Source organism: Thermobia domestica, chromosome 11 (genome assembly GCF_964235325.1).
Source record: "Thermobia domestica chromosome 11, izTheDome1.hap1.1, whole genome shotgun sequence".
Classification (NCBI taxonomy): domain Eukaryota; kingdom Metazoa; phylum Arthropoda; class Insecta; order Zygentoma; family Lepismatidae; genus Thermobia; species Thermobia domestica.
In genome coordinates this window covers 133420204-133432629 of record NC_137464.1, presented here as the reverse complement: position 1 = coordinate 133432629, position 12426 = coordinate 133420204, and the positions used below count along the sequence as shown (strand labels likewise).

General features: G+C 38.0%; 1 protein-coding gene across 1 annotated transcript in view; it reads right to left on the bottom strand.

Annotated features, from left to right (window-relative positions):
- LOC145664455 (aconitate hydratase, mitochondrial-like) overlaps positions 1–12426 on the bottom strand; it is a 417790-nt gene that overhangs the window by 92046 nt on the left and 313318 nt on the right. The window contains exon 9 of the mRNA XM_081731145.1: positions 9213–9370. Coding sequence (XP_081587271.1) covers positions 9213–9370 — 158 coding nt within the window. The remainder of the gene's footprint in view (positions 1–9212; positions 9371–12426) is intronic.

Sequence of the window (12426 nt, the reverse complement as noted above, 5' to 3'; positions counted from 1 at the left end):
TGGTATAATTTTTAAAACGGAAGTGGGACCACTGCCGATCGTCGCTGCGGGACCGCCAATTTTTGGGGACATGTTGCTAGTTGCCTATCGGTGATCCACCGACGCTTACGGTGTGGGGTTGTCCCCTCACAATTGAGGCAGATTGTAATCGACGAAGAGTGTTTTGGAACAATGGGGAACATCTTCCAACTTAGACTTCTGAATAATCCGTTTACGATCAAGTCGAATCAAGGCTGCCCCACGGGAAGGTAGGACAAGTGAGGCAATCGTTCCAAGCGCTACGCTCGAGAGCCTCCGTCTCATTCAAGACTTAGGCTCTTGAGAAAAAGTAACAAATTTATTACTTGTAATTTATTCTTTGAGCCAAAGTATTTTGCAATAAACCATCGTTTTGTAAGATATTTTTACGATTGTATACTATTAATTTCGAAAATTGTACTCATAATATAATTTCCCATCATGGGTTTGAAAAAAATCAAAGTTCGAACAAAGAAAGATCTCCGATCCACATGTCTCTTCATGTTTGATATGGAAGTCTCATCTTCATTATTGACCCTTAATTTATTTTAGTCCTAGGCAACGCGAATCGACGGGATGGTTCTAAGTGAAAACATTCATTTAGATGATTAAGTAATCAGGAAATTCCTGGTGTTATTTCACGAAACACAACAGATCGTGAGGGAAAAAAAACATTTTGCTTACCAGGGGGAGGGAGTAAATCATCTGCTTACGTTTGCTTAACTAGGAAGAAGGCAAGGGCGCCGATCCTGGGGGACCAGGCCCTCCAAAGCTCATGTGGGTCCCCTTTGTATTTATGGATATACAATCTTTGGTATAATTTGAGTGCAATTTGTCTTAAAATCCTCATATTATATATATATATATATATATATATATATATATATATATATATATATATATATATATATATATATATATATATATAAAAAGATGATCAGAAAAATGGGAACACCTGTAGTTGGCAACACGTCAGATGTATGGATTGGCAGTGGTGTCGTGGCGCCCGCAGCGCCTGACCGCTGATGGTGGTGTGTTAGGTCGGTCTCCATACTACGTCAGGCGCAGTGGAACAGCAGTGTCCAGTGGCTGCAGCAGACGGAGGTAGTGTAAAATGGGAGACCTCTCAGATTTTCAAAGAGGGCAAATTGTTAGTGCGCGGTTATGTGGAGTGAGTGTAACGGCAGTGGCTACTGTGTTAGGTGTGTCCCGTGGGACAGTGTTGAAGGTGATGATGGCCTACATAACACACGGGAAAACCACATCGGGGAAGCGGAACAGTGGGCGGACGAAAATCATGAGTGACAGGTCACGCCGGGTATTAAAGCGCATTGTCACGCAGAACCGTCGTGCCACTGCGGAGCAAGTGACGGAGGAACTCAATCAGCACCTCCCCCACCCTGTTTCGACAATCACAGTCCGCCGCGAATTACATGACATGAACTTACGGGGTCGTGTTGCACGGGCCAAACCGCTCATCAGGGACCATAACACTTTCCGCACGCCGCAAATGGTGCCGCGACCATGCAACTTGGACCGTTGAGGACTGGAAACGTGTGATATGGTCGGATGAGTCATCCTTCCCCTATTCCCAACCACGAGCCGCATTTCTGTGTGGAGAACGCCCAAAGAAGCCTATGATCTGCAGTGTCTCCGCCCAACTGTGAAACATGGCGGCGGCTCGGTGATGCTGTGGGCCGCCATATCATGGTTTTCATTGGGTCCTGCGATTACACTTAGCGGACGAATCACTGCCAACGATTATGTCGCAATTTTAGGAGACCATTTGCATCCTATGGTCCGGATGTTGCTTCCGGAAAATGACGCCATCTTCCAGGATGATAATGCACCCATTCACACAGCTGGCGTTGTTGCAGCGTGGTTTGAGGAACATCGGGATGAAGTTCAACACCTCTCCTGGCTCGCCCAGTCCCCAGATCTCAACATAATTGAACATCTGTGGTCCGTCTTGGAAACACGACTCCGGTGACGATTTCCACCTCCATCTTGTCTCACAGAACTGGCCGATGCTCTGCACGAGGAATGGTGTAAAATTCCACTTGCTACCATTCACGACCTCTATGCCTCCATCCCACGTCGCATCAAGGCTATTCTGAAGGCGAAAGGTGGCCCGACACCATATTAATCTGGTAAATTGCAATTTCGTTCAGGTGTTACCATTTTTCTGATCACCATCTGTAGATGCCATGACATATTATAATGCATGGTGCCAAGTAAACTGTATTTGTGACAAGAGCTTAAGTAGCGAATGCATTTATGGAAAACTAGCTAATAGTTGTAGCGAGCTACAATTTTTATCATGTAGCTGTACTTTTGAAAAATAATTTTCCGATCACTGCTCTTGCTAAAATAATGTTTCAAATAGTGAATATAGTGTATACTTGCCTTCTACGTGAGCCTCTCGGGTCTACTCTAGGCGATCTTGTTTTCCTCGATTTCAACAAGCGATAGAAGGAAATTTATCACCTTTTTCAGTTGTTTTCTGTATGCTCAGAAAACTGTTAAAGTTAAGAATATGATTTAGAGTACGCGGGTCATAACCAAAGAAGGGGCATGAAAACCATGGCCCTACTCACCTGAACCGATGAAAATTACTAAACACTGCTTAAATCGATTAATTCTTTACGATAGCTATATATATCTTCTGCATTTGAATGCCCCCCTCCCCAAATTTACAGAGAAATCGGTGCCCTTGGAAGAAGGTCTAGTGATGAATAAAAGTGTGATAACATAATACTTGAACAACTCTATCTAATGGAGGAAAGTAAATTAGTATTCAACACTTCTTTCAATTTTAAGCATTTCAAAGATTTTCGTAATTTAGTAGCGTCACAGATTTGCATTTTTGAAATATGGGAACTCTCTCTACACCTTAACGTGGGAATCGATTTCGGACCATGCACTTAAGCCGCTTTGCCACAAGAGGCACATAGGAGCTTTTCTTTCGATTTCCTTCGGAATATTGCGAATGATATGACTTTTAAAACTATGTATAAAAAAGAATACACATCAACACAATAAGATGATAATCTGATACCTAGGAAATATATTGAATTGTTTTTAATTTGTTCTCACGGTACCAAAACAGTACTTATGCTTTTTTTTTATTCCAGCCTTTTAATGTTAGCATTTCAGACTATTGTCTGTTCTAGGACGATACAATTCTAGTTCATGTATATGCTAGCTTTGGAAATACAGTAGAGTTTCGCTTATGCGACATAAACAGTAAGGCAGAATGCCGGATAATATGGATGCGTTAAGAAAAGAGCTATTAAAAGTAAAACTTATGATATAATTTTACATATTACGCATCTACTAATCATGTTTTATAACAAATAAATGCACTGCACTGAATCAGGGACGTATCCAGCGAGAGGGCCTGAGGGCTGTCCCCCTCCGAAACTCAAGCACTTCTTAATAAACTTGCTTTTACCCTTTTGAGATTTTTTTTTTTTTTTTTTTCAGTTTACTTGGAGTCAGTGTCCAAGCTTTGGGCAATGTGCTGTTGTCTTGTTATAATTCTAAGAACATACTATAATACCATTATACCAGGTGGAATTAAAGAACAGTTTTAAATAGGATTAACATTTCGTTTCCGTTCTGTTTTTAACTTTAATATATTAGAACGATACACTCAATGTCTTCTTGCTATTTTTGTTATGTGATATACGTAGCAGACAGTTTTCTTTAGTTACATTTCTCTCGAAAATATGTTTCATTTTGTTTGTGCTATAATGCATTTTCCAAAGGAAACCGGTTTTTAAATGAAAAGTAGGAAGATATTTGAGAAAATACAGAACTGTTGCATTATTATTATTATTATTATTATTATTATTGATATTGATATTTTTAAAACGTTAGAATTACGTGCTTACGAGGATTCATGTTGGGCCTCCTCCGAATAGAAAACCTGGATACGTGTCTGCCTTGAATGATAGACAGACCTTTTGGTATCTTGCGATGTTTACCTTATATCATATTGTCCCGTGGTGCGTTATGTTGCGGAACATATCTCTGGTGTTTGTGGATGGGGGCAGCTCCAATTTGGTATTTTTTCTTCTTTTCTATTATATTTCCTCTGAGCGAAGTTTGAGACGGATCTGATCCTGCCTTGTTCTGTACGTTGCTTGTCAGCCACTAATAACAAAGTTGGCAAAAGTGAAACTAAACACTACAAATCCATTTACCTCCATGGTCCGGTAGAAAACTAAGCTACAAATTAAGTCTTTCCAATAACTTGCTCCACTGTTCGTCAATTTTAAGTTCTGCATTCTAACTCATAATACAGCTTTTCTCTTTTTCAATGAATCCGGTTTGCTTCCACTTTCTTATTAACGTCCTTTGTTTCCGTGCTACCACTTCACTCTCGAACCAATTAATATTTTGTCCCGTGTCTCTTAAGTGTTTAAAAACTGCATTTCTTTCTCTTTCCAATCTCTTACCATGTTTGCGTTATTTTAACCGTTCTTTCAGTTTTTTCCCCGTTTCCCACCAATGTAACAACTACTACAATCACTGCACCTTGTCTTGTAAACCACTCCTCTTAATTCCATCAGCTCCTATCGCCCTTCCTCCTCTCCTTTTTTCTTCTTCATGCGTAACACACCCAACAATCCCTTATTCCCTTTTATACGTAGAAACGTTTCCTATTTGCTTTAGTGTTCTCTTAATTATCTCCGTGTCTTCCTCCATTCTTTCTATTCCCCACCATGTCTTCCTTTCTTCCTCTTCATCTTCGTCTTTTTCTTTCTTAGTTTCCTTCTAACTATTCTGATCCTTTCTATCATTAGCTTTCCTTTCTCCAATTGCTTACAAAATTCCTCTATATCTTCTTCTGCCTTCCTCCTGTCACTACTAATCTACATGATCCTCTCTTCCATATTTTCTATGAAGTTTCTCTTTGTTGATCTATCAAATTCGCTCCTTTTATGACAAAAGTTACCTCATGCACACTTCTTCCGGAAACCATTCTGTGATCAACTCGTCTCCCTTCCTGCTTATTTTCATATCTAGAAACACAATGGAGTCTTTTTCTTCTATTTCCAATTCGAGTTCTATGCCCTTCTGCTGATCCTGTCTTTCACAAATATGTTAAGCTGATTACGATAACCCTTCCATATACCCTCCTTTCCTTTTAGCTTCCTTTTCCATCTGTTCATCATCTTTGCCAATACAGAACTCATTCTTGATCCTATGCTCAGTGCTCAGTCCTTCCTTAATTCTCGTCAACTCCTCTTCTACAATGCAGAAACTGTTCCTTCATATGGTCTTCAATGCTTCCTTGAGTTGTATTTTTAACACTATAACTCTCCTGCTCTCTCCTTAACACTTCAGCTATTCTCTTGACCTTTTCTTCCAGAGATTCACACCGATTCCGTCGGCAATCAAGTACCGGCCTCAGCTCTATCACTTCCTTATGTATCTTCGGAAATCCTTTTATTACTGGAATTCTTCCTTCCTCATTTAAATTTGCTTCGCAGCCTTGCTTGTCGTGGTCAGGCATATAGATCTTTTATTTCTCCCTTCAAATCTTTTCCTCCTATCACTTCATATGTCCCATTACACAGATCTTCTAATTTTGCCTTGTATCATTGCTTTTTCATCACTACCACCTTCTCTTCTTTCGCAACGTTTCCTCTTTCATTTTTCATGTTGTTGTTAACTACCGCCACAGCCTTTCTCCTAATTTTGTCTCCCTTCTCTTTATCCTCAGACTAATGGCCTGTTCCACAGAGTAAATCACTTCTTACACATTCAATTTGTCTCTCTGATTTTGAATTTATGTCGCAAACTTAATAATTAAGCTTAAGAAAAAGACTGTCCTAACCTTTTTTGAAGAACTGAAATGTTAGAAACATTTCAATTTATTTGCAGTTATCAATTTGCTTTCTTACGTAGATTTTACGATTAAAGAAACTTCGTAATATAGATAATCGTAAGCCACATAGATACTATACGTCACATAATCCACCAGATACGCAAGGGAACTTTGGAAGTTTTCCGATCTTCTTTCTAATGCAACTGTTTTTAGTTGTTGTGTGTGTGCAGTTATCCAAGTATAGTGTTGAGAAAGTAGAATTCGATCTTTAGTAATTTCCATTTTTACTTTCGAACAACGATAGGTAAGAAGAAATTATGGTGGTCGTGAAGGAAACCGAAATTTCAAGTAATTTACGTTTCATGTCCTCTCGTATGCGGAATCGAAATTTCAAGTAATTTACGTTTCATGTCCTCTCGTATGCGGAAAAACTATCTGTTCGTCCGTCCGTCCAGATGTAAACATTTTCACTCACTTAGAGACCATACCGTTCAACGTATCGAGACCAAAGGTTATCTACGATTATCTATAGAACAGATTTTGTCTATAAAATAGACCTCAGAGTCCATCTCCTTGGTATATTAAGGGGCTATTCACCGGATATGCTAACTGACACATTTGAGTGTTTTGGCTATTTTATTTTATTTTATTTGAAACAATTTTGGTATTATATCATGCATGGTCACTCTGCGTTGAAACTACTATTATGATGCAGTGTTGCCAACTACATATTATAAATATTTAGTATTTATGCTTTTTCTGATTATTTCCTTGGTACCGAAGTATTTTATTCTCTATTAGTTTATTCCTTCAAACCTGTTAGCACCTAAATATGTCACTTAATACTATAATCTCTCTCTCTCTCTCTCTCTCTCTCTCTCTCTCTATATATATATATATATATATATATATATATATATATATATATATATATATATATATATATATATATATATATATATATGAGAGAGAGAATCACGTTTCAATAGTGATGGGAAAGAACTATGCTGCTGCAACTTTGGCGTTATCAAGTATTTTTAATCGTAGCATTTACAAGCAGCAGCCTACAACACTGACTGAAGACATATTTGATAGGAAATTGTCAGTTTGTTATTCTGTGACTATATGTCAGAATCTGCAGCAGCATTGGAACATGGTTAGTGACTTGAGTGATTCATCAAGAACTTTTAAATAAATCTGACATAGAAGGTAGTGAGCTCGAAAATAACGAACTGGAAATAAACCTGTCAGGTTTTGATGCGGAAGACAGTGATTTGAACATTTTAATGGAGAATGCAAATGGAACAAACGGAAGCAGTGGTACGTTTGTTGCAATGAATACCTTCTAGTATCCGTGATGCTGTAGTGGTGTTAGTTTGCAAAAGTTACAAGTAGTACTTTGTTTGTTTACGTTTTACACGTGCATTTAACACGTGCAAAAAACTGACGCTGTACTAATACAAAAAATTGTAACTTTATGTTGGTTGGCAACATTCGCCCTCTGGTGACATCCCTTATAGTGCCCAATGAAGGTTGCTCACACTACCTGTTTTTTCGCGGAAACAGAACTTAAAGGAATTTCGCCATTCCAAGGATAACCGGGATGGTTAGTATAAAAGGTGAACTCTGAATTCATTGGCATACTGAAATATACCCCATTCTTCCCTACTCCACCCCACTCTACCGTACCACCACCCAAATGCGATTAGACGCCGCCTTTGCACACACACACTACACTGTACAAAGTTTTATTGATCTGTATGATAGTTTCTCTATAGAAACAAATAAAATAAATAAGTCATAGTTACTGACATAAATGTAAAACGGTAACTGAAGTCTCTTCCAATATTCTGATGGAATGGATGCACAGAAACTAGCACGTCAAAATCGGAGAAAGAAGAAGTAAGTGTTTTCTGGGTGATATTTCAGCCAGAATGCTCTGTCATAATCGACATTAACTTTGTTTGTTTGGTCTCCACTCACCCCATTATAGCAAACACTTTCCCAGCTAGTTCCCATATTATATATTTAAATTTCTTTCTTTACATTCGTATAACATTTGGTAAGAGTTGAGTTGATTTTAGTTTAGCGTCCCGTTCAGCAGCGAGGCTATATGAGACGTGGACCTACTGATTAACGTGGAATCCGAACCACATGAGCTCCCGCCGGGAATCGAACCCGGGTCTCCCACGTCAAAGGCGCGTACGCTAACCGCTTAGCCACGAAGGAGCTCTACATTTGGTAAGAAAGCACTGTTCAGTAGAAGACCAATTAAATTACAAATATCAAAGAATAACACGTTTAATATTCATGTTTAACTATCTTGAAGGTCTTAAAGGAAGTTTTTATATATCTCCAATATTAGACAATAATTTCCAGTATTTCTAGTATCAATACAAATTTCCAGTAGATCTCTAGTATTTCAAGTGTCAGTAGACACCCTGCTGAAAACGCTTGTGACACGAATTTCTCGGGGAGTGAGGAGGAGGAATTCTTCCACTGCATACTGGAAGAATTTTAACTTTGTTCAAATGGAGCCACCTCGACTCATCCGCAAAAAATACGCGATAAGGTATCATCCCTTGCAAACTCATAACACCACAATTAATCAAGAGAATATTTCATACGCTCAAATTTTGTCCCTTTGTCAATATTCTGGAACTCCACTGGGCACATATTTTGATACCACAGATGTTTCACAATCTTTTCGACAATACCGCAACTCATATTGAATTGTCTCACTATAAATTGAATGCTCAGGCGTCTATTCGTACGAACACATTCAGGCAACTTTGTACAATTGTCTCAACAGCAGCGTGGGCTCGATCACGACGGAATAATTACCTGATAATACACGTCCTTCCCAAAACACTCTTGATAATCAACCATTCCTGTTTTAGGTATGTATGCGTTGCCATACACATCCTTCAGCAATGAGGAACTGTTATGATTAGCAAATTGATCTTGTTTGGATGGGTTGGGATGTGCAACATCATCCTTCAACGGCTACTTACGCATAGACAAAAAACACGGAACTATTATTTCTATGTACATGTATAAGGACGTAGATATACTATTACAAATACACTTTCCTTTCATCAGATCAAAATGTACGTACAATCAACAAACAGGTTTCAGTTAATCAACTTTTTTGCCTTTCACTTTTTTGTTTATGATTTACAAGGAATATCCTGATCATTCCTGCATTGAAAAATAACATTATTATAGGAACCACTTTAGATGCACTAGACAGCTTTGGGCATTATTATTTCCATGAGTAATGATAAGAAAATCTTCGCTCTTATGACATATTACTCTCACAATGCAGAAATAAACTTCTGTATGAAATACTTACAATGCCGTCTCTCTCGATAGTTGCTCGAACTTGTTCGGATCCTGGTGTTACATTAAACGGAATCCTAGACTTCACTCCACGACTAAGTGCCTGTTTCACAATACTTGCACACCGGCCCATATCTTCATAGCTCGAATTTGTACAGCTTCCAATAAGACCTACACAAAATAAAACAGTAAACATTACTTTATCTACATTAGATATCCAGAGACGAACATATAAAAAAAACAATCTTTCTCTATTTGTTTCTAATGCAATTCGTTACGCAAGTGAGTTAAGAATTTTAAAACAGTACACCTTTCGTCTTCTGTTGTGTGTTATATACGTATATATATAGTGAAATGTACTTTTTTTCTGAAACTTCCCTCGTAATCGAAATGAATATTCTTTACTATATTCAACATGTTTTATGTACTATGATCGAGCTGAGCTCTCTTGTGGCTGTGAGAGGCTGATATTTGAACCTCCCTGGTTTACTCACTACTTTCATTTGAAAGTTTTGTATCATCTCTGGTGCCCAGAATTTCTTAATCAATACTAAACGTTTCGACAGACACAAAGTTCTATTTGAAAAGCCATGTATTCTTATCCGTAAGCTGAAGTAATTTACATAAATGTTAATAATCCTTTGGCTGTTCTAAGTTTTTTCATTGATAGCAGAAATGTATGATTACTAAAATACGCTCGTTTAAAAAGGTGGCAAACCACAATTCTCTGACCAAGACTGTATGAGACAAGTATCATCCCTCACATAAAACATTATCATATACATAAGCAAAAATCTTATAACAAGCACAAGCACAAGAGTTGTTTGCATCACTGAGGCTGGCGCTCATCAGTTCGAAATTCACGGTCACTCGACTTACCCTAACGAAGTGAACATGAGGTTGAGTAAGCGCGAGGTCGAGTGAGCGCGATGTCTGATTGATGTGAGCGTGAGATCAGGTGAGAGCAATGTCACAACGATGTGAGTATGAGGTTGAGTGAGACTTATGTTGGAGTGATGTAAGTGTGAAATCTTGTGAGAACGATGTCCGAAAAATATTGCAACGTGAGATTTAGTGAGTACAAGGTAACGAGACGAGAAATACGGTTTTCTTGTCTCGTTTACATAAACTTACATAAAATCTCATCTCAAAAACTTTCCGGTTTCGTTTTGTAAATTCATGTACAAAATCTACGAACTTAATTTCACCTACAAGTTATCACAATACTTCTGCGTCACTAGAAGTCCGCAAGAATATGACATAACATTTAAATCATTATTTAAACCATTTAAATCATTTAACATTTATTATTGGAGTATATAGTGTAAGGACTTGTATACCTTTAAACGTTGATAGATGTCCTCCATTTCGTTCCGATAATGACTTTTATCAATTTATATTTTTATACTATGAACTATGAGACACTAAAACAGTGTCTGAGATCCACGACTGATGGTGAGTGAACTACTGTTGCTCACGGGACTCAAGGAATTTCTAGTCTCGTGTCGATAAGGAGACGAGAACTGTCTCATTCCTCGTCTCGACTTCAATATAAAAAAGCAATTATCGTCTAGTGAGCAATACTACATGCAGATATTGATATAGAATGATTGAATATATATATAAATGAACGCGACTATGTTTGTGACTTGATAATTCTTGAACCATCTGATCGATATCGATCGAATTTTTTAGGTTCGTGTTATTCTTTCACCTTATATTACTCTATGTCTTAATTTTTAAAATAATTAAGCCGTTTCCTCTAATACAACATATATTTAACTTCTGCCTAAAGACATGAAGATTTCCCATCAATCACCAATTTACAATCTTAACTTCATAAACATGATAAACAATCTACGCTTCTTCTTTTTTCCTCTTTTAAGGCATGTGCACGGAAATCTAACCATTTCCGCCCTCAACATCCTCCTCCCCTTCAACTATTGTTCATATCCCCATCTATCCGGCGGCTTACGCATTCTTTCTGATCTTCTTCTGTATTCTGTACTACTAGCCTCTGTTTGCTGTGTTATACATCCCCTTGTTTCACTTCCACCATTGGTCCCATTCAAATAACTGTTTTCCAACCTACGGTCTGCTCCTAACTTCCCAGCAACTTTATACTCGGGAATTTTTAACTTCATCTCACTCTTATCCCCTGAGTTCACTGTTTCCTTATTCTCCACACTGTCATTCAAATAACTAAGTCTTACTTGGTGTTTATGACACTTGCGGATGGTACCGTTCACTAGCACTTCTAAAATGTTATTACCGAAGTGCCGTACAAAAGTCCTTTAATAAATTTAGGCACATCTCTATAATTCTTTACCCATACAGACATGCCCTCCTTCCAATTTAGTTCCACTCGTTTCGAACAAATCTTTGTTTCAGCCTGATTATTGAATACTGCCGGAGTAACATTATACCATGTGCGTGGTTTAAAAGATAACACCAAGGAAGCTGGTGAAGTATTGATAATTTTCAACGGTGTGTGTAAAAGAACATAATTAATCTCCTTTAACCATCTAACTACGCATTCAACACTAATATGATACCCATTTTGAACATATCTCTTCTTTATTAACTTTTTGAAAGTTTGCACCGCCCTCTCAGCGCTACCATTACTCTCTGGGGAATATGGTGGTGTAGATACTAATCTAATACCTCTCTTTCTGCAATACTCTTGAAACTCATAACTTCTAAAAGGCGGCCCATTGTCAGTAACTATCGTTCCAGGAAATCCTACTAATTCAAATAACTCTTCTAAACAATTTAATGTTGTGTAAGTGTTTGTGGAATCTACCTTCCAAACTTTGATCCAGTGTGAGTAGGTATCCACCATTATTAGAAAAAGGAACCCAAACAACTGACAATGATCTACATGTATTCTACCAAAAGGTTTTTCCGCATTTGGCCAAGAACAATAATTATTTCTAGGTGCACTATTAGCCATAGCTGCACACACTTCACAACTTTTTACACAATCGTGCAATTCACTGTTCATATCAGGCCACCATACTTCATCATTCGCCAGTTTCACTGTGGCATACTCTCCCAGATGATCTCTGTGTAATCTTTCCTTATAGAGTGTTCTCAACTTTCGAGGAATCACTATTTTTCCTTTCCAAAATAAACAGTTTCCATGTAATTCCAATTGAAATCTTCTTCTGTACATCTCTTGATATTCCTTATAATCAAAACAAGATGGCAATCTCTTGGGCCATCCC